The sequence below is a fragment of the Trichechus manatus genome, unplaced genomic scaffold (genome assembly GCF_000243295.1).
Source record: "Trichechus manatus latirostris isolate Lorelei unplaced genomic scaffold, TriManLat1.0 scaffold00021, whole genome shotgun sequence".
NCBI classification, from domain to species: domain Eukaryota; kingdom Metazoa; phylum Chordata; class Mammalia; order Sirenia; family Trichechidae; genus Trichechus; species Trichechus manatus.
Window position 1 is genome coordinate 5,592,003 of NW_004443957.1, and position 22,400 is coordinate 5,614,402.

Here is a 22,400-nt window from a genome sequence, read left to right on the forward strand (position 1 = left end):
AGTAGAGTTTTTTATTAGCACATTGGTTGCCCCCCTGTAGCAGATCATAGTAAGTTAAGGTCTCTTTGGGGAGCTCTCTGGGCATCTTGTATCCTATCTCCGATTGTGGAGAAGATCCTTTTGCCTCTCACAAGTAGAGAAGCTTTCTTCTTCTATGGTTAGACAAGGTACACCAACCTTGTAGTATGCATTTCCTTTCCCCTACCTTTTGCCTTGTCTCCCTGGATATTCCCAAAAGAGGAGGTAGTGAATGGTCCATCCAGTGGGCCCCATTGTGAATATACCTGGTAAACCAGGCGTTGAAAGAGCAGTTTACCAGAGTCGGTGTCCTATCATCTGATTTACCTGATTACACAGAATTTCTGAGAGGAAAAGCGAACAGCAACTTTCCATCTGATGTCTCTTTCCAGAAGGACACCTTACAGTCGGATCTCATTGTCTGCTCAGTCGCTGCCGTTCTCTCGTTTGCCGTCAGTGCCAGCACTGTATTCCTCTCCTTGCGCGTAGGTATCCATTCAACTTTAACTCTTCCCATGGCCCGTTCTCTTTAATAACAGAGCTGATTGTGGAGCTATAGGGTATTGACAACGAGAGTTGAGCCAGAGGAAGAAAACAAAATGCCAGTTGAAAGATTTAAGGAATATATCCTCATTTTGTTAAAAGTTATGTCCAAGATGTGATCTGGTCCAGAACACAAACTTGGTTCAGTTCGTTTATCCTCACTCTTTTTCTCAACCAGGGAGTTGTTTTGTTTGTAAGAGCAGTAACATATCTTTGTGGAGTCTGCTGTGGTGATGATTAATAGCAATGAGACAGGCTAAAGGTGTAGCACCATAAGTCAGGGAGAGAGGAGAGGCCTTCCCGCCAGTTACTGTATCAGGTGTGAGACAGAGATCACAGAGCCAAAAGGATTATTGGAACATGATTTTCAGTTAGAAAAACAAAAGTGGAGGACTCTGGGAGAGATTTGTGGCTTAAAGTACTTACAGAGAGTTGCTATCTCTACCAAAAAAAAAAAAAAAAAAGCCCATTTATTAACTCCCCTTTCAATGAAGAAAAATCTGTTAGCAAAATTTCTTATCTCCACCTCTTCTTATAAGAAAACAAACAAAGAAAAAAACACATGCCAATTGGAAACCTTCCTCTTGGCCTGTGTAGTGCACAGGCCAGCTCTCCACTCCAATCTAGTGGGTCTCAACACACAGATCAGGTGCCTCTAGGTGGAAGAAACCTTCAGGACCAGAAACAACTGAACTTGACCATCTGCTCTTTAAGATGAAAAAGGGGAAGCTATAACAGCATCATATACCATCTATGGGCATCCCTTGGCATCTCTTTCTAAACGAGATAAGGAGACTTTTCCCTCTTTCCTTACAGCCGTTTCTCAGCATCGTGCTCTTTGTCCTAGCTGGCACCGTGGGGTTCCTAGCACATTATCTCCTCCCTCAACTCCGCAAACATCGTCCCTGGATGTGGATTTCTCACCCTGTTCTTAAAAACAGGGAGTATCAGCAACGCGAAGTGACAGGTTAGTAATGTATCCCTCATACTCATAATAAAAAAATTATAGTGGTAGATGTACTTTAAAATGGAGACTGGGTTTGTTTGTTTTTTAAATTATTGTGCTTTATATGAAGGTTTATGGAGCAAATTAGTTTCTCATTAAATAATACACAAATTGTTTTATGACATTGGTTGCCAATTCTGTGATGTGTTAATACTCTCCCCTTCTCAACCTTGGGTTCCCCATTTACATTTGTCCAGCTTTCCTCTCCCCTCCTGCCTTCTCATCCTTGTCCCTGGGCTGGTGTGCCCATTTAGTCTAGTATACATGGTTGAGCTACATGTACTATTGTTTGTTTTATGGGCCTGTCTAATCTTTGGCTGAAGGGTGAACCTCAGGAGTGACTTCCATACTGAGTTAAAAGGATGTCCGGGGCCCATACTCTCAGAGTTTTTCCAGTCTCTATCAGACCAGTAAGTCTGGTCTTTTTTTGTGAATTAGAATTTTGTTCTAGATTTTTCTCCAGCTCGTCTTGGACCCTCGATTGTGATCCCAGTCAGAGCAGTAAGTGGTGGTAGCTGGGCACTATTTAGTTGTGCTGGACTCAGTCTGGTGGAGGCTGTGGTCCATTAGCCCTTTGGACAAATCTTTCCCTTGTGTCTTTACTTTTCTTCATTTTCCCTTGCCCCAGATGGGGTGGGATCAGTGGAGTGTCTTAAATGGCCACTCACAGACTTTTAAGACCTCAGATACTACTCACTGCAGTTGGATGTGGAACGTTTTATTTATAAGCTATGTTATGCCAGTTGAGCTAGATGTCCCCTGAGACCATGGTCCGCAGCCCTCAGCCCAGTAATTATGTCCCTCAGGGAGTCTGGAAGTGTCTACGAAGCTTCTGTGACTTTGCCTTGGTCAAGTTGTGCTGACTTCCCCAGTATTGTGTACTGTCTTATGAGACTGGGTACTTTGAAGTATACAGTGTTACTCCCATATATCCTAGCCAATCAGAACAAGAAAGTTGAAGTGAGGTGAATTAGAAGTATGTTTTATACAAATATTAGTTGGTTGTTAGTATGTGAGAAAAATTTAATTTATGCCATTAAAACCTGAAGATTATGCTGTTCCAGCTTATGTTAAGTGGGGACTAAGAAGAACATCACTTGGTTGTCCTGCCATCCTCCACAAAATGGTGAAGGTGTAGCAGACACAGGCATTTAGCTTTCAGAACCCTTGAGCTCTTGAATTTTCTTTAACTTGCTTTATTAACTTGAGAAGTAGATGGCCTGTCTCTGGCCATGATTATGTACTAGTCTGATAATAATGACAATTTCAGAGGTTCTACATAAGAGATCTCTCAGGAATTATCCTACTAGTTCTCTCCTTGTCTCTCTGTGGCTCCATGTTCTGTGACTGAATAGATGGGAGAAGTATTGCTATTATCTCTTCTTAAGATACATGAAAGCTATCGGTCACAGTTTATCACTAAGCTGACTAATGCTGCTAATTCTGCATGCAATTGTTCCGCCTCTAGTAACTTCTCAGACGTTTAAGTGACTTATCTAGGTGTCTCCATGACCAGGCTTAGGACTATACAAGGGCAGCCAAGATTTGCTGATTCGAGGGAAAGCACTAGACTCAGCCAGCTTTGTCATTAGCAAGTCCAGTAGTTTAGTGTGAAGAAAGAGAAAGGGGGAAAATAATTAAAAAAGAAGAAGCAGAGGAGCTCAGGAAGATGCTGCCAAGATAGAGAGCATTTCTTCAAGAAGCATGCCCAGGTAAGTAAAAGGAGCTGCCTTCATTAGAAACATCCAGAGTAAAGTATGCCAACGTGAGGAAACTGTGGATTGTTTAGTGGAGAAGTAGGGTATGATGAGCTTGATGCCAGTGTTTGTTGTTATTGTTGCCATCTGAGTCTACCCTGACTCACAGGACCCCGTGTGTGTCAGAGTAGAACTGTGCTCCAGAGAGTTTTCAATGGCTGATTTTTTGGAAGTGTATCACCAGGCCTTCCTTCAGAGCTGCCTTTTTGTTGGTGGCTGAACCTAACCATTTGCATCACCCAGGGACTCCACTGAATATAACAGAGCCCAAATTAAATTAGAATCATTTATGTATTTTAAACCTGCATGACTTTTTTCAGTATTGGATTAAGGAAAGAATAAAACGTGTGGGTATATATCTGTCCTTTCCTCTTTGAGGGGAGAGCAGGCGGCACTGGGCCTCTGTGTATCTTGTAGAGCAGGTCAGGAGAAGTTCACACTTGTTAACACAGGCTCCACCAGAGGCTTTGTGGATGTTTCTCACTTGCCTCCATTAGCTGTCTATAAGCAGCCTGATCTCTAGCCAAGAGCAACACGTTTGACAAATTAGGTATGTAATGGAAAACAGACCTGCATTTCAGAATCATGTGTGTTGGAAGGAAAAACTAAATACACAAAATTTAAAATATGGTTGTGTTATTTAAGACCTAGTATCCATTTTGGTATCCTCCAGGCCCTGAGTTTTTTTGCCTCCTCTTCCTGATGTTCTGCCTTTTAGGTATTTCACTCTTCATTTTATCCACCAGCAGCAAAACATGCACAGGAAACTCAAGCCAGTCAGATAACTTCTAACATGAAAACTGTGCTACAATCTTCTTTCTCATAGAATTCAGAATGTTATACCTGAAAAGAGCTTGGATCAGAGCAGGAATAGCAGGTCTGTAGCATGCCACTTGAGTGCCCTGACCCCACGGCAGACATCACTAACTGATTAGCAACTGGTTAACTGGTTGCTACTGAGTAGATTCTGACTCATGGTGACCCCATGTGTGTCAGAGTAGGTTTTCAACAGCTGATTTATTGAAAGTAAACCACCAGGGCTTTCTTCCAAGGAGCCTCCGAGTAGACTCGAACCGCCAACCTTTTTGTTAGTAGCTGAGCTTGTTAATCATATACACCACCCAGGACTCCTAATTGATAACAGAACCTTAAAATTGGGCCAGCGACACACACTGATAATAAGTGGAGTTGGCATGTGAAATGAGGCTTATTTGGAGTTCCTGGATTAGAGTGTATGTAAACTTATTCTATCCATTTACATAGGAGGAAATTGAAGCCTAGAGAATTCAAGAACTTACCTTGGGTCAGGAAACCCTGATGGCGTAGTAGTTAAGAGCTACAGCTGCTAATCAAAAGGCTGGCAGTTCAAATTCACCAGGCTGTCCTTGGAAACCCTAGGGGCAGCTCTACTCTGCCCTATAGGGTCACTATGAGTTGGAATCAACTTGACGGCAATGGGTCATGCTGAGATTGTGGCCGATGACTGACGGGGATCCGCGTCATCTCGCTCACGCCCAGTCTCGTGCTCTTTTGGCTACCCTGGCTGCTCTTGGTCCAGATGGCTGATAGTGCATAATGTGACTGTGGCTCTCAGACTGTTTTTGCAGGCATCATTACCCAGAAAAGCCGTATCACTGTGGTGGGTCTCGCAAAGTCTAACATGCGTATCCTAATACTACTAACTCTACAGGGCTTTACTTGCTGGTCTGAAATGGACTCACCACAGTAGGTTCTGGGCATTCTTGCTGTCTCTCAAACACACCACACTCTCTCACTTCCCTCAACTTGCTGTTCCCTTGGCCTGGAACACTTTTTCTCAAGCTTCACCAGGCTAACACCCACTTTAGGTCCTTCAGGACTCAGTTTAATGTTCAATCCCCTCAGAAGTCCTTTTCTGACCACCTAGAGTGGACCTGATTCCTGGCTGTGCCCGAAGCCTCCCTTTCCATGACTTTCACTGCCCTCATAATGACCAGTCTCTGAGGTGGCCTGTGAGCTCCGAGCCAGCTTGCTCATGGCTGGTGCTCCAGTGCTTACACTGGTGCCTAGCACAGAGGTAGGCTCGTGTAGTAGTGTTACTAATCTAAATTTGACTGAAATATTGTTGGCTCTGTATCCCCTGAGCACATTTTGAATTTGGTCCATATACTTTCTTGCAGTTTACTTTCCTTTCTTCGTACTTCTGATACATATTTCATGAGTGACCGGTGGATTCGAACTGCCAACCTTTTTTTGGTTAGCAGCCAAACTCTTAACCACTGCGCCACCAGGGATCCTTGGTAGAACAAGGAGGTACCAAATTAATTTTCATATAAAATTCTGAATATGATGAAATGGAATTAAATATTCAACCTCAACTAAAGTTGAAGACTGTAAATTGAAAGATAACTTTTCGGCCATTTCAGTTCCTTACCTTTGAGACTAATTTATTTACATAAAACTCAGCTCATCCTAACCCCAACGAACAGTTTCATCATATTTGAGCCAAGAGGCTGAAACATTATTACCTACAGTACAGTTCAGCAGTCATGATGGTGATGTTAGTATAACTGAGTTATATTAATGGGTATGAGTGAACTGGTTTTTGTTGTTGTTGTTGTTTGTTTTGTTTTGTTCTATTTCCCAGCAGTATAAGTGAATCATGTGGAAATGACAGTGTAGACAATGTACAGACAGCATTGGGTTAATCAAGGATGGAACTTTTGAGACTCAATGTTCAAGGAGCACTGTGTTTTTAGAAAATAAAGCAAGCCTATTTTCCTGAATTATAATGCCGATTCTGGTTGAATCTGTTGGAGAGTTTGTTTTATCTAAGAACTTTCCAAAAGAAGCTGTTTTGAAAAGCGAATAATGACATTTCATCATATACTGACATAGACTCCCAAAGTGAAATTTCCATAATTGTGTAATTCTCAGCTATTAAAAATATCAGCAGATATGAACACATCTGATTTGATGACTGCAGTCTTACCATAAAAGTGACTTTTAATGGGGCTAAGAGAGATCAAGACAAAGAATAAATGCATTATTGGCATTTACATCTTTATTTACTCACTCAGAAAATGCTAATTATTTTGAGTACCTGTATGATGCGACACCCTATAAACCAGTGACAGAGGGAATGAATAAGACATTGTTTCTGTCTTCAGAGAGTTTATAGTCTAATAACTAAATCAGTGACTACTCCAAAACATCGGAGCCATGGTTGCTGCACACCGATGGTGACGTGGGGGTGTAGCACTGTGTTCAGTCATGCAGGAAATACAGAGAAGTATATGGCTCAGAGCCTAAGTGGGAAGCTTACAATTAATTGCCTGTTTAATTAGTTAAGCTTTTCCAGTTTTTTGGATATGCATACAAAATAGAAAATATAGGGAACTGTATAATTACATGTTGAATTAATATCTGATACTTAGTTGGTGCTCCGTAAACATTGGTTGAATGAGCAAATAAATGATTAGTGCTTGCAAATTCACTGAAGGAAGAGTTCATTTAGGCTGACGTAGATAGAAAAAGTCTTGGGATTTAAAGGTTAGGCCCTGAAAGATAGAAGTATACATGTATATTGTAAGATACACATGAACAGGCTCATCCACCTGTGAAAAAAACAGTTGTTAAAAAAGCTTGAACTATGATTTCGTTTTTGGTGTATTTGAATACATGGATGAAAGTTTATAGAAATTTTAAACCACATCTACTGAAAATTTCATTTAAATTATAATTTTAAAAAATTTCACTCTAATAAAACAAATTCACTAAGCCTGGAATTTAAAATTCTAAAATGAGATTTATTTTACACTTTAGCAAATCTCGGTTGTCACTTTGCAGATAAACTGGTTTCTGCATGTGATAGACATGGTTCTGAGAGGGATTGCTTTTTCTAATTTATTTTTCCTTTATATCAAAGTAATACATGGTGTTAAAAATCAAATAGAAAAAGATATAATGAAAAGCGGCAGACCCCTCCCTGTCAAAGTCTTCCCATCTCTGATTCCTCCTCTCCAGAAAAAATTACTTTCTATCCTTTAGGTATGTCTACTGGTATTTTCTTAAGTAGTATGCATGTTCTGCTCTTTTTTGATATTTCAGATTTGGTTATCTACTGACTTCTTCTTAGGAAAAATATTTATCTCTGTTATCTTCCCTCATCCATTAACAGTTTTCCCCTCCTCCCACCATAGTTTTAATATTTTTGTTAAGCCCGTACTCAGTTCTTTTTTTAACTATTATGTCTATTTAAATGTTGTTCCGTTCTGAGCCCATTTCCTTTCTTTTCTGATTTTTGTTTTTGTATTTTCTAGGCTTTCCATTAGCTATGTAAAATACCTCTCAGTCCAAGCCTGTCAGATAATCTGTTAGTTCCATATGCCTCTCCCAGACTCCCTCCCTTCCAGACTCCTGGAACTTGCTCCAATCATCCTTGATTTATTCTCTCTTTATATTCTCCAGTCACTCCAGAGAAAGGGTGCATGGGAAGGAGACTTCTTGAGACATTGTGTCTCAAAATGTTTTTATTCTACTTTGTACTTAATTGATAGTTTAAAGTGTGTAGAATCCCAGGTTGTAAACACTTTCCTTTCAGAATTCTAAGGTATTGTTCGATTGTCTTCTAGCTTCCTCTGCTGTTGTTGAGAAGTCTGATGTCTTTCTGACTCCTGGTCCTTTTGTATGTGACCAGCTTCTTCCCTGCAGGAAGCTTTCGGAAACTTTAGGAGGGAATCATAATGTAATGGCCCAGAGAATGGGCTCTGGAACAAGACTGGATGGGCTCAAACCCTGGCTCTGTCACAATTTAATTGTATTTAACCATTGTCATTCAATTCTATCACCAATAGTGGTGGTTACTATAATAAATGTAAAACATTTGGCATAGTCTTTGGCAGTCAGAAAGCACTCTTATTGAGATTTGGTGCGTCTCCACCCACCCCCCCACCATCTCCTCCTTTTCTTTCTTCTCCTCCTCTTCCCCAGGTTTTGAAATTTCATTGATGTATATCTTGCTTTGTGCCTTGCTTCATTCACTGTGCTAGACAGTTGGTGGACCTTTATAATCTGGATGTCTTACAGTTTTTGTCAATAGGTGAATGACCTATTTCACAGAATTTCCATGGTTATTAAATCAAGTCAGATTCTATATGTAAAAATCCTTTGAAATGTACATAATGATAGATTTAAAAAAATGTAGCATTGCAGGCATTGTCTGATTTTGGAACATGAAGGCTGTGCTGGGGGTCTTCAGGACAATTTTGTCTTTGTGTGTGTGATGAGGACCTGGTATAGACAGGGAAGGCGTGTATTCCTAACCCCTTTCCCCCCAGATAAAAAGATGCTAGCATCAGGAGGTAGTTAGCAACCTAGAAAAATCTCTAAAGCCTCTTTAATTAAAAGTGACTAAAATACAGTCATGTGTTGCTTAACGTCTACGATACGTTCTGTGAAATAGGACATTATGGGATTTGAACGTTGTGTGAACACCATGTTATAAGCAGGCAGTCTCTGGGGTTACATGCCCAGACCCACCCGCCGTTCTGCCTCCTGAGGAGCAGGAGCAGCCCAGGCAGCATCCCCCGCTGCCACTGCCTGCCCACTAGACAAAGTGGGAGAGCTACATCCACTAGATACTTGAGGCGGGCCTTGCAGGATGTGTGGCTGTGGGCCACGTGGGGTTTGCGCTGCACTTTGCATGTGTCCACTTGCAGGGTAGGGGGCACACAGGGAAGTGGAAATGTGGCCAAATAGGACTGGGCGAGGAGCATTGTGTGGGTGCCAGGAGCGCCATTGGTGGTGGTGGCCCTGACTGCTTCCACCCTCTTGGTGCGGCCACTTCTTGGTCATGTGGAGCCACCACCACTACCCAGAGCTGGAGGTGCTGGGGGGATTGGGCGCTTGTTCACTCTGGGGGTTTGGGGTCTTTAAAACCATTAGGGGGAAATAATAAAAGAAGAGCTGCTTTTCCTTAAAAAACAAAACAAAACAAAACAAAACTTATGAGACCACAGTCGGACGTTACCCAAATGGACGTTATGTGGCAGGTACCTGTACTTTGAAGTTTTGAATTGAACTAGTACTACTTGAGTCACCGTTTGCTATGATGCTTCTATGGGAAAGTGTATCACTAATGCCAAATAAGTGACTTTTAGATGATTTATTTTTAAAGAAAATAGACTGTCAGTTGCAATTCTGCCTGCATTAATTATTCCCTCTATTGTTATTATTTTTATGCACCTTCACTTCCCCTCATTTTCTTTTCCTCTCTGCCAGGCCCTTTCCCGCCTCCCCCTCCTTTTGCCCCCCCCCCCCATTCTCATGCTCTGGCAGATCTCCTCCTATTCCAGGGGGAAGCTTATCTTTCTGTGTCAGTCTCCACAAGGTTGGAAGAGGTGGCAGGGGATTGGCAGTGAAGCCAGGTTCACAGTGCAGCGATAAAAGGAAAGTGGAATTTAGTTACCTCTGTGTGAAAGGGGGACATACAGGAGGAGGCTGAAGAAGCACAGGCTAACCACAGCCAGGAATAAGAAGAAAAGGGCTGAGGACAGCTGCCAACCTCAGATTCCAGCTCTCCACAAGCCACAGGACATTTACCCAGGTGCCCATTGGGGTTCTCCAAAACTGCTGATGATCTTAAACAATGTGAAAATTAAATGAATGATCAGTAATTGGAGGCGTACAGAAATACATAGCACTAAAATTCAGGAAGTCTAAATATGCAGCACACAGTCTGTATGCAGACAGCCCTGCAGCAGCTCTGGGTTGTGGTAGCACCTTATGCTTAGGAAGGAATGACGTCAGTGATCAGCTCCAGCAGGAGAAGCCACCCGTGGTGAGTCCTGTTTCACTCTCCTTAATGCCAGTCTGCTGAGATCTAAGTAGTTTAACCCTCAGAGCACATGATAGGATAGTATATAAGGATGCAAGTAGCACAATAGGAATGGTGTCTTAAAGTGACCCTGTCACTGAAATAACATTCAAGTCACAGTTTGCTTGGGGGAGGAATTCTTATTTTCCACATTTGACATTTACTGAGTACTACTATGTCCTGGGTGCCATGCTGCATGTGGAGGATACAGAAATGAGGCTGCACATAGCCCCTGCTCTTGGCAAGACGCTTGTTCTAAGTAGGAATATCTTTCATCATGTGGCCACAGTGAGGATATTGGAAAGTGTAAATTTTGATCTAACCTTCTTCCTATGAAAAGTTTATAAATGAATTCTTTAGTTTTTTTCAGTTTTAAATATGATGACTTAGTATTAATAAGTACCTTTATGTCAAGAAGACAAAGCACATTATTGCACTGATTCTCCCAAGAGCTTCTCCAGCCCTTTGAGGAGATGTGAAGGGCATATTTTCATTCCTGCTGAAATGGGGTGGTTTTAGGAAAATGGGCTAGACATTTAAAAAAATTAAGTTACACTTTATATCAAATGTAATTCCAGATGGATTATTTAAAAAGCTGGAAAAAAAAAAAAAAAAAGGAAGGAAGCAAGAAAAAGAAAGAAACCCAAATGATGCTGCACAAAAATATAGGTCAAAGTTACATAATCTTGGTTGGGGAAGAAAAAAATTTCTAAGCATGATCCCAAAGTCAGAAACCATAAAGGAAACAACTTAAAATTTTTATTCCTTGAAAAATGTAAACCTTAGTTGTAATGATTCCCTTATGTCGTTCTTCACCACCTTGTATTTCTTTGAGAAGTCTGCCATGTGATTGAACCCTGTAATATTTATTTATTCATTCAGTACTATATATAGAATACCTAACGTGTGCCAGGGTCTGTGCCAGATGCTGGGGAGGGAGGCACTGGTGAGCAAGACAGTCATGGACGGGCCCTTGTGGGGTGAGCCTTGTGAGAAAAGGGGGGAGGGCTGCAGCCAGGAGTAAAATTCTTGCCCCTGCAAGGTAGCCAGTGTTGCGCTCTGGAAGCACCGGCTCCAATATTCCGTTCTGTTAAACTTCTTCTCAGACTTTGTTCTACCAGATGTCCTCTTCAGTTAATAAAGTTATCAATCAATCATCTTATCCATTATGCTGCCTGACATATACCGAGTGACTCCTATGTACAAGGTGCAGTGCTAAGTGCTGAATCCAACTGAGAAAGACAGCCATGGCCCTGCCAGTTGTAGTCACACGTAACTGGGAGAGATAGGCATTAATGACGCAGATCAGTACGTGTGTTCATGTTGTTTGAAGTGCAACGAAGGAAAAGTTCAGGGAGTATGAAGGAGTATAAAATAACAAAAACCAGTTGCAGTTGAGTCATTTCTGACTTATGGCGACCCCATGTCTGTCAGAGCAGAACTGTGTTCCATAGGGTTTTCAGTGGCTGAGTTTTTGGAAGTAGATCACCAGGCCTTTCTTCTGAGGAGCCTCTGGGTGGACTCAAGCCTCCAGCCTTTCAGTTAGCAGCCCAATACTTAACTGTTTGTACCAACCAGGGACTCCCGAGGAAGTATAAAGGGATTCTAACGTAGGTTTGGAGTCCCTGGATGGTGCAAACTGTTAATGCTCTTGGCTGCTAACTGAAAAGTTGGTTTGAGTTCACTTAGAGGTGCCTTACAAGAAAGGCCTGGAAATCTACTTCCAAAAAATCGGCCATTGAAAAAAACCCTGTGGAACATAGTTCTACTCTGACTCTGTTGCCATGAATCGGAATCAAATTGATGGCAACTGGTTTGGTATTTGTAATGTAGATGTAAGGGAAAAGAAAAGACTTCTTTGAGGAGGTGACATTTAAATTGAGACCTGATGGATAAGTAGAAAGTTAGCCCTTCAAGTGGAAGAAAATTTCAGCGTGAGGAGAAGATGTGGGAAAGCCTTGAGCAGACTTGTTGTGGAGCAGAAAGGCCGTTGTTGCTGGAGTGCTGGGAAGAAGGGCTGGCATGGTGGAGGAGAGGCTGGAGACAGCAGGAGCCACAGCCTACAGGGCCCGGTAGACCTCATTAGGACCTTGGATTTATCCTAAGTAAAGTTCAAGGTCTTTGAGTGGCAGGGCGATGTGATATGCTTTACATTTACCAAAGATTACTCTCGATTCATGCTACTGGCTTTGGAAGTTAAGCCTATTTGTAGAGAATAAATCGTGGCATATGTACATGTTAGTCCTAAGGGTTTTTCTGTCTGGGATATGTCCTAGCAGGAAAAATGAGACTGAGAAATGCAACTGCCTATAGTAAGAGGATGCTAACAGCCTGGATAGGATAATTTCATTTTGTAGAGTCTCTTTGCCTTAGAAGCCTCAGGGATAAACCAGGGTCAGTTGATTGAACTGCACAGTACTGAAATGCTTGTAAACATGTCTGGCCGCTATTCAGGACGGAGCCCTGGTATCCTAGCAGCTTAAAATGTAATTTAAGATTTGAACTGGAGAAAATTGTCTTCCTAAAGATAAAAACATCATGAGGATTTTTTATTAACTTTTAATTATTGAGGAGGATTTATTTTATTAACAAAACCATCTAAATAAAACACAATCTGAAAATCCTTTAAGAAAATTTAAAGCATTCAATCATAATAAGTTGTATATAAACTTGTAAATGGCACAGTTAGCTGGCATTCTTTTTCTCAAGGGCCTAATATTCCAGGGAAAAGAGAAATAATAATGCTAAAGTAATGTCTTTTCATGATCTCTTTGCATATTCAGGACATTGCAGAAAGGCAGTTATGAAATATCATTGCAAAGGTTTTGTTTTTAACTTTACTCGGTATGAATACTGAGACAATTTGAGGACTGAAGAAACATTTATCATGTTATTGCATCTGTAAGTTTTCTTTTTTTCAATCAGTTTTCCATGGTTGTCCCATAAGAAAAGATTAAGTTTAATCTTTTAGAATTCAGAATTCTGGACTTAGACTTTTGTTTTAACATCCTCCTACATTATGATTCATCTGTCTATTTGCTCTCCCTCTATCCCCAAATATGAAGACTCAGTATGCATTTCATTCATCTATTGAAAGTGTTCTTTATCTAGAAGTTGTAGCATTTGGTTGGGATAAGTTACTGAGGTTGGTGGAAAGAATTTAGAAATAGCTAAGAATGGAAGTGTGATTAAATTGCTGTCAGTATTTAGGGTTAGCAAAACCTGAAGTCAAAGGTTGCAGCTGGGGCTTTCTCTCTACACTGTCATTCCTGGACATTTATCTTAACTCCTTTTCCCCACCCCCTCCCCAGCCCTGCTTTGGCTACATGTTGTACTGACCATCGACCAGGGAAACCATGCCTTGGGTTGGATCTTTATCTAAAATGCTTTTTCCCTTAATATATGACATGTATGCCTGTGGTTTGGAGTCCCTGGGTGATGCAAACAGTTAACAAGCTCAGCTGCTGACTGAAAGGTTGGAGGTTGAAGTCCACCCAGAGGTGCCTAAGAAGAAAGACCTGGTGATCTACTTTCAAAAAATCAGCCATTGAAAGCCCTGTGGAGCACAGTTCTACTCTGAAACACATGGGGTCACCGTGAGTCGGAGTCAACTCCATGGCAAGTGATTTGGTTTTATTTCTGTAGCTGTGCTTGCTGGCATATGCAGACACTGTTAAATGCATTTTCTGTCCTCTCATCTAGGCTTCTCATCTAGAGATTCAGAATCCATCAGTGAAGGCGTGTGGTAGCTTTCACGCTATATCCATACGTCCATGGTTGTCTCTTCATCGCCCTTGCAGTACCTCAGGTAGTAGCCTAGAGCTGAATTATGTAGTGCGACCTGGTTTCCAGCTCAGTCTTCTGTGAGTCCTGACTAAGGGTGCTTAAAAAAACAAAAAAACACAAGTTTATGTAACTTATGAACAAACTGGTTTCTAGTTCTCTAGAAATTCTTTTTCTCCTTCAGAATTCCAACATTTTGCCACAGAGTTCCTATCATCTTGTTTTGCTTTATCGTGCTTTACTTCTGACTAGAAACTGGTTTATCATCTCTTAAAGATGCCGGGCCTCAGTGTTCTCTATGTTATTGTGGCAGTATGAATGCAGCTCCTGAGAACACACTGTTCAAAATCAGGTAACAAATGATGCCACAAACCCCGTCTTCCTAAAGTCTAAATATCTTAAGCACAAGCTTTAAAATGATGTCTATGATAGTTTCTTCCACACACACACACACACGCACAAACCCCAGTAACCAGTAGGAGCTGAAGTCTCAGTGAATAACTATGTTCAGAGCTTTTTAGTGGCTTCTATTTTATTTGAGGAGCTATGGTTACACAGTGCTTAAGCGCTAGGCTGCTAACCGAAAAGTTGGCAGTTCAAACCCACCAGCCACTCCATGAAAGAAAGATGTGGCAGTCTGTTTCGGTAAAGATTACAGCCTTGGAAACCCTATGGGGCAGTTATAGGGTTGCTGAGGAGCCCTGGTGGTGCAGTGCTTAAAACGATTGACTGCTAACCAAAAGGTCGGTGGTTTGAAGCTACCAGCAGTTCTGCGGGAGAAAGGTGTGGCAGCCTGCTTCTGTAGAGATTTACAGTCTTGGAAACCCTATCGGGTCCCTATGAGTCGGAGTCGACTCAACGGCAGTGGGTTTCATTTTATTTGAAATCCATTGCTTTATGTCTTTCTGAGATGGATAAACTGACCTTCTTATCAGAAACTCATTTTTATGTTATCATTATCTGTGGTACATCTTTGTAGACTACAATAGGACTGTGTCCCTCCACGCAAATCAGCCCCTATCTCCACTCACTGGAAAATGTAATTTTCTAAAACTAAATGTGACAGGCTTTTGAAAATCTGGATCTCACTTCTCCATCCAAATAGTCCCCAGGTCATTCTACAGTAATGAGCCACTAAACCTTTATTTTAATTCAGATGTTGTCTTAACAGCACTGTGTACGAGATTGGCTTGTATTTCAATTCATTTACTTTTTTCTTTTTCCAGAAATCTATCTAAGGTTGTCATGTTTCTCTGAATTGGTGACAAATGCTTATAGAACTCTGTAAATGTATTTTTATAAGCGGGCTGAATTGTGTAGGATATGATGGCCTCAATCTGACACTGTTGATCTCATTCACTGAGAAATCAGAAAAAAATAATTTTGTATATAATGACACCTAACTGTAACTGAATGTCCTTTCTGAGAGATTAAAATAGGAAATGTTGTTTAATATGTTATAGTTAGAAAGCTTTTTTAAAAAAAAATAAAAAAGTAATTCTAAGGAGCTGCTTTGTTTTAGCCTCTCTTTGTTCAATTTAATTATCCAGAATTCCCCCAACTACTAACAAGGATCAAATAATAAATGGACATTAGCTGGACCCCAGCTCTATGGCAGGCATTCTGCTAGAACTTGCAAAATACAAAAGTGAATAAGACATAGTGCCTAACTTTGACAAACTCCCAAGCTAATGAGGAAGATTAATATTTAAATGAATAGGTGCCCTGCAGTGTGACAGGTACCGTACATGTCAAATTCGCTGTGTACAGTGATGGCACGAAGGAAATACACACTTTGCCTTGAAACTAGAGATAATAGAGAGTATCTGGGCTCAGTGTCTGGCACACACCTAATGGGTGTTTGGTAAATGGTTATACTGTGGAGTGCCAAAGGTGGGGAATGAGGGGGGTGCACCCCCAAAGCAGATAGAAAGGAGGTGAGGTGCACTATTTATAAAGAATTTTTAACCAATAATGAAACCAATTTAGAGTCAAGCTCCTTTTTACTATCACCATGTGCTGTCATTTCTGAACAGTGTCAGGAGTAAATACTCCCTCACTGGGTGGACATGGATGCTTCCACTGCTTTGCCCTTAGCATCCCACTGGTATTGATTGTAATGGAGCAGGATTGGGAGGGAGGATGTGAAGCTCCAGAAAACAAGATGTCAGGACCTGAAAAACAACAGGAGACTGTCGAGTAGAACTATGGAAGGACCTTCCAGGAAGGCAGCCGGCACGGCTCGCTGCAGTGTAGGGGGCGCTAGAAGTGTGTTCAGTAAATGGTGAGAGTCAAGGAGAAATCTATACGGAAAAAAGAAGTGTATCTCGACTCCTACCTTAAACTATACATAGTAATCAATTTTAGATGGCTTGCAGATCTCATTGTGAGCGGTAGAACAATAATGGTCTTAGAAGAAAACATAGGAGAACACGGTCATGATCTTTGTGTCCTAAATAAGACACCAAAGGCCCTAAAGGGGAAGAACAAGAGAAGTCAGAGTATATTAAAATTAAGGATTTTTTTCTACAAAAGATATTATTAAGAGAGTGAAAAGCAACCCACAAAATGGCACATATTTTCAATACATTTATCTGACTAAAGATTCATATCTAGAATGTATAAACAACTCCTAAATATCAATAAGAGAAAGACATACAATTCAATAGGATTATAGACAACAGACCTGAAGAACCACTTCACAAATGGGAATCTCCAAGTGGCCAATAGACATATGAAAAGGTACTCAACCGCATTAGTCATCAGGGAAATCCAAAATAGCATTACATACCCACCAGCATGACCAGAATGAAAAAGAGAGAAAATGTTTTGGCAAGGATATGGAAGAAACGGAAGGAACTCTTTTGCACTGTTTGTGAAAATATAAATTGGCATAACCGCTTGGAAAATTGTTTGGCCATATCTACTGAAGCTGAATCTATGCACATGCAGTAACCTAGCAGTTCCACACCTAGATATTTACCCAACAGAACTGTATACATATGTTTACCAAAAGACGTATACAAGAATATTCATAGCAGCCCTCTTCATAATAGCCATAAAGGAAATTATTCAAATGCCCATCAATGGTAGACTGGAAAAATATCTGGTGGTTTAGGCACGTAATAGATTACTATGCAGCAATGGGAATGAACAGACTACAACTACACACAAAAATGTGGATGCATCTCACAACCCTAATATTAATCAAAAGAATAATACCCATTGCAGCAGAGTCGATTCTGTCTCATAGTGGCCCTATAGGACAGGGCACAACTGCCCCATAGGATTTCCTAGGCTGTAATCGTCGTGGGAGCAGACTGCCACTTCTTTCTCCCACGGAGCAGCTTGTGGGTTCAAACTGCCGACCTTTCTGTTAGCAGCCAAGCAGTTAACCACTGCACCACCAGGGCTCCAAAAGAATAATAAGCACATGAATAATAGGCAAAACTAAGCAATGGTGCTCAGGGCCTGGGCGTTGGTTACCTTTGTGGGGCAGTGACTGTGGGCAGGCTTGCAGGGCTTCAAGGTGCTGAGAATACTCTGTTCCTTAATCTAGGTATTGGTGGCACAGCTCTAGGCAGATAATTTATGTAAGCTTCTGTGTATATAAAAAAGTTAAACCAAAACATTTTTTTTTTTAATCCAACATGTTTAGGTAGTCACATATAGTTCAGTATGGAATGTAAGCGGAACTTATGGATGATGACCCTAGAGAGTTACAGAGTGACAGATTATGGAAGGTGCTGTATCCTATAGGAGCCCTGGTGGCGCAGTGTTTAAGTACTCATCTGCTAACCGAAAGGTCAGTGGTTCGAATCCACCAGCCAGTCTGCAGGAGAAAGATGTGACAATCTGCTTCTGTAAAGATTACAGCCTTGGAAACCCTATGGGACAGTTCTACTCTGTCCTCTAGGGTCATTATGAGTTGGAATCACCTTGAGCAACTGTTTTTTTCCCCTATGCCATGCCAAAGTGCTTGGGATGTACAGATAGGGGCAGAGGAAAGCCTCTGAGCACCAGAAATACGATGGCTAGATTTGTATTTTAAACAGATCTTTGGTGGCAACAGTGCAGAAAAACAGATGGAGTATAATGATGCTGGAGCTAAGGAGATCATGCACTCATTTACTCAACAAATATTGACTAAGGAATTACTAAGTCAACATTGGAGATACCAGAAGTGAACACAACAAAGTCCTACCCTCATGGAAATTACTCTCCAGTGGAAAAACAGACAATAAATAAACACACAAATAAACAAATAAGATATCAGGTCGGGAGATGTTTTATAAAGAAAAATAAGGTAAGGAGGTAGAGAGTGAAGGGACAAGGCTGTTTTAGATACAGTGGTCATTAGATATGGTGGTCAGGACAGGACCCACTGACAGGGTGACACTTGAGCAGAGACCTGAATAAAATGAGGGCATGAGCCGTGAAAATATTTCAACAATCTCAGGCAAATGGACTAGCAGATGCAAAGCTCCTGAAAGGAAATAAATGTGGCAAATTTAATATTCAAGGAACATGAACAAGCCAGTGTGTCTACAGGAGAGGGAGTAATGGAGAAAGTTGTTGGGAATGAAACTGGAAAGGTAAAAAGTTTGCAGATCACTTAGTGTCTTCAAGACATGGTAAAGGAGTCCCTGGGTACTGCAAACAGTTAAATGCTTGACTAGTAACCAAAAAGTTGATAGTTCAAACCCTCCTAGAGGTGCCTTGGAAGAAAGGCCTAACAATCTGCTTCTGAAAGGTCACAGCCTGGAAAACTTTATGGAGCACACAACTCTGCAGACATGGGGTAGCCATGAGTTGGAATTGACTCGATAGCAACAGAGTTTTTTGTTTGTTTGTTTGTTTAAGACATGGTAAGGACTTTGGATTTCCTATTAGTCAGAGTGGGCTAAATTTCATAGCAAATACTTCCCAAGTCTCTGTGCTTAACAAAATAAAAGTTTATTTTTTGATCATGTGAAGTTCAGTGGGGGCTTGGTCAAAAGGCTTTCCTAGTTGCTTTCTTTGCATATAGGAAGGCCACGGTGACTTGGGGATCAGGCTTCTTCCATCTTGTGGGATCCATCATGTTGTGGTCTCAAGGTTACCCCAGAGTCTTAACATCATTGTGCCAGCAGATAGAGGGAAGATGAAGCATGGTGGCTCATGCACCTGGTACTTAACTACCTTGACCTGGATGTGGTACACATAACTTCGGCTCGCATTTGTTGACAAACGCTAGTCACATGAGCCTCCTATATGCAAAGGATAATCAGGAAATGTTATCCTCAGCTGGGGTGCCACTTCCCAATATCAGCTCTACACTAAGAGGAGCTTGAATCTTTGGAGATCAGCTAAATACAATTTGTTTATCACAGATTACAATGGAAAGACATTGAGGGCACTTAAATAGGGTAGTGCCAGACTCTTAAAAATTCCTCTGGCTGCTGACGTGGTATATAGACTGGGGATATTGGGAGCATCAGAGGAAGCAAGGAGACCAGGTTGAAGGATGTTTCAGTAGTCTTGGTAACAAATGCTGGTGACTTGGACCAGGGTGATGGTAGCACAGGAAGAGAGATGTGGTTGAATTTGGGATAGATTTTGAGTATGGAGTCAATAAGATTTGTTTATAGCTTGGATATATAACATGTAAAAGAAAGAGTAGGGAAGGGATTTTGGCCTGAGAAACTAGGTGAGATGATGTTTAAATGCCACCTTGCTTCTCAAAAGCCAGCTTCTCAGTTATGCCTCCCATGATCATCCTGTTTACCACTGCAACCCACTTGATCCACTACAGTATATTCTTGATCCTCTTCACTCTGCTCAATTGCTCTACATAGCACTCATCACCCACAACTTCCTAACATGCTATATAACGTACTTATTTATCGTTCATACAGGAATGTAAACTCCGTGAGGGCGGGGATTTGTAATGTTTTGTGTACTAATTATCTCACATGACACATCGTTGGTGATCAATAATAATTTGTGGAATGAATGAATGGAGGAGTAGGTTTAGGTGAGAGAGCATGAAATTAAGAGCTTTGTTTGGAGTATGTCAAGCTCAACATGCTAATTAAACATTTGAGAGATGTTGAATAGATAGTTGGATATACTGGTATGAAGTCCAGAAAAGAGGTTGTGGGTGGAGATTTATTTTTAGTAGTTATCAGCATATTGGCAATATTTAAAGCCAGGAGAATGGATAAGATCAACTAGGGAGTTTCAAGAAGGAGGGAGCAATAAACTGGGTCAAATACTTCTGGGAGGCTGAGTAACATGGGGACTGAGATTGACCATTGTAGCAATGTGTTGGTCAGAGTGATCTTAACAAAGCACTTTCATGGAGCAGTTAAGAGGAGAATCTGATTGGAGGGGAGCCAAGGTGATACCTGGAAAATGCCCTGAACTTAGAAGGATATGTAGGGTCAAGAAATTTTATTAAGATGGATGATATTACAGCATGCTTGTATGCCGATGAGAATGATCCTGGCAATACAGTAGATTGGAGGACAATTATAAGTGAAAAGTCTGTGAGTAGGTAGGAATAAATGGGGTTCAATGCACCCAAATGACAGGCAGTCTTGATTAGGAAAGAGAGAGTCTAACTAGATAAAAGACAATTTTATATTTATATATATATATATATATATATATATGTGTATATATTAGGCAAACAGTGTTGAGGGTCTAAGCAGTGAGAATAGGAAGGAGAGGACTAAGCACATGGAATTAACAAGAATTAGTCATAGAGTAGAGAGGAAGATTATTAGGAACAGTGATTCTGAAACTTAAATATATATCAGAATCACTTGGAGGGCTTGATAAAACACAGACTGCTGGGCTCAACCCACAGATTTTCTGATTCAGTAAGTCCAGCATGGGATCTGAGAATTTGCATTTCTATGAGGCTCCTAGGGGAGGCTGACACTGTTGGTCCTTGTTTCCCGTCAAAGTATATCCTGAGGACCAGCAGCACAGGCTTCACCTAGAAGCTTGTTAGCAATGCAAACTATGTCTGGCCCCACCTGAGACATACTGAATCAGAGTCTGCATTTTAGCAAGTGATTCATTTTCATGCTAAAGGTTAAGAATCATCGATTTAAGACAGTATTTTTCAGCCTTGACTGCACCTGGGAAGATCTTAAGAATCTTAAAGCTCAGGCAATACACTGGCCCAATTATATCAGAATATCTCAGGTTAGGTCCAAGGTGCCAATATATTTTAAACCCCTTTCCCCTACCACAGGCCCCAGGTAATTCCAACATGCAGCTATGATGGAGAAGCACTGATTTAGGATGACTCCAAAATGTATTGCCTAAATGACTAAGTGAATGGAAGTATCATTAAATAGGATGACAAATGTGTAAGGAAGTGGAGGTCGATACAGAGTTCAGTTTTTGCATATTGTATTTGAAGATTCCTTTGGGACATCAGATGAAGCTATCCAGTTTAATATTTAGATCTGGAGTTCAGGAGAGAGATGGGAGATGGAGTTATATATTTGAGGGCCATCAGCATGGAAGTAATAATTAAAGTTATGAGTGTTGAGAATATCACCTAAAAAAAATGAGAAAAATAAAAAAGAGGACCAAGGAAAGCAAACAACCAAGGGTGGGGAAAGAAGATCCTGCAAAGGAAATAAGAAAGAGAAGTGGGAAAGTTTTGAGAACATATAGGAGATGATGGCCTGGGGAAGCTAAGGAAGGAGAGAGTTCTAAAAAGAGGGCAGGATCAGTGACATTTTATGTCTCAGAAAGGTCTAGTAAGATAAGCTAAGAAGTATCAGATGTTTGAGAGTTAGGAGGTCACGAGTGACCTTAGCATGTGCAGTTCAGTAAGGTGGTGGTTGCAAACACCCAGTGGCAGAAGTTGAACATGGGAATTTTGCTACATGCCATTAGGAAAGAGCTGTATTTGAGGCAATGGAATGGCTGCTCAACCAAGATGGTGGGGAAAATGGTACCCAGGGCATCGGTGGGGGCACAGCCTCAGGAGGAGCAAGAGGGAGATAAAGGTGGATGTGAAAGTAGATAAATTTGTAGCTGAGAAGGTGAGAAGGTGAAGGAATTTGTGCCTAATAGCATCAATTTTCTCTAGGATATGGGGTCACAGTTGTTTGCTTGGAAGAAATGGAGGAGGCATATTGAAGTTTTTTTTTTTTCCCCATATACTGGCACAAAATATAAAAACTCTTAAATCTATATGTAAAATATAGACTATACAATATTTCATAAATTATATCTTAAAAATTCATTCCTTGTGAAATGACATTTCCAAATCTACTCTGGAAAACATTGTACATTGGCCATTAAGAATAATACCAACTTTATTTTCCTTCTACTCTTCCTCCTGTTTCAGTTACCACTAAAAAATTTTTTTTTATTTTTATCTTGATAATTTCTTATTGCATCTCTTTTCTATTTATTAGGTTAATTG

General features: G+C 40.9%; 1 protein-coding gene across 1 annotated transcript in view; it reads left to right on the forward strand.

Annotated features, from left to right (window-relative positions):
* PCNX2 (pecanex 2) overlaps window positions 1-22,400 on the forward strand; it is a 343,407-nt gene that overhangs the window by 153,118 nt on the left and 167,889 nt on the right. The window contains exons 18-19 of the mRNA XM_012554495.2: window positions 411-503; window positions 1,378-1,528. Coding sequence (XP_012409949.1) covers window positions 411-503; window positions 1,378-1,528 — 244 coding nt within the window. The remainder of the gene's footprint in view (window positions 1-410; window positions 504-1,377; window positions 1,529-22,400) is intronic.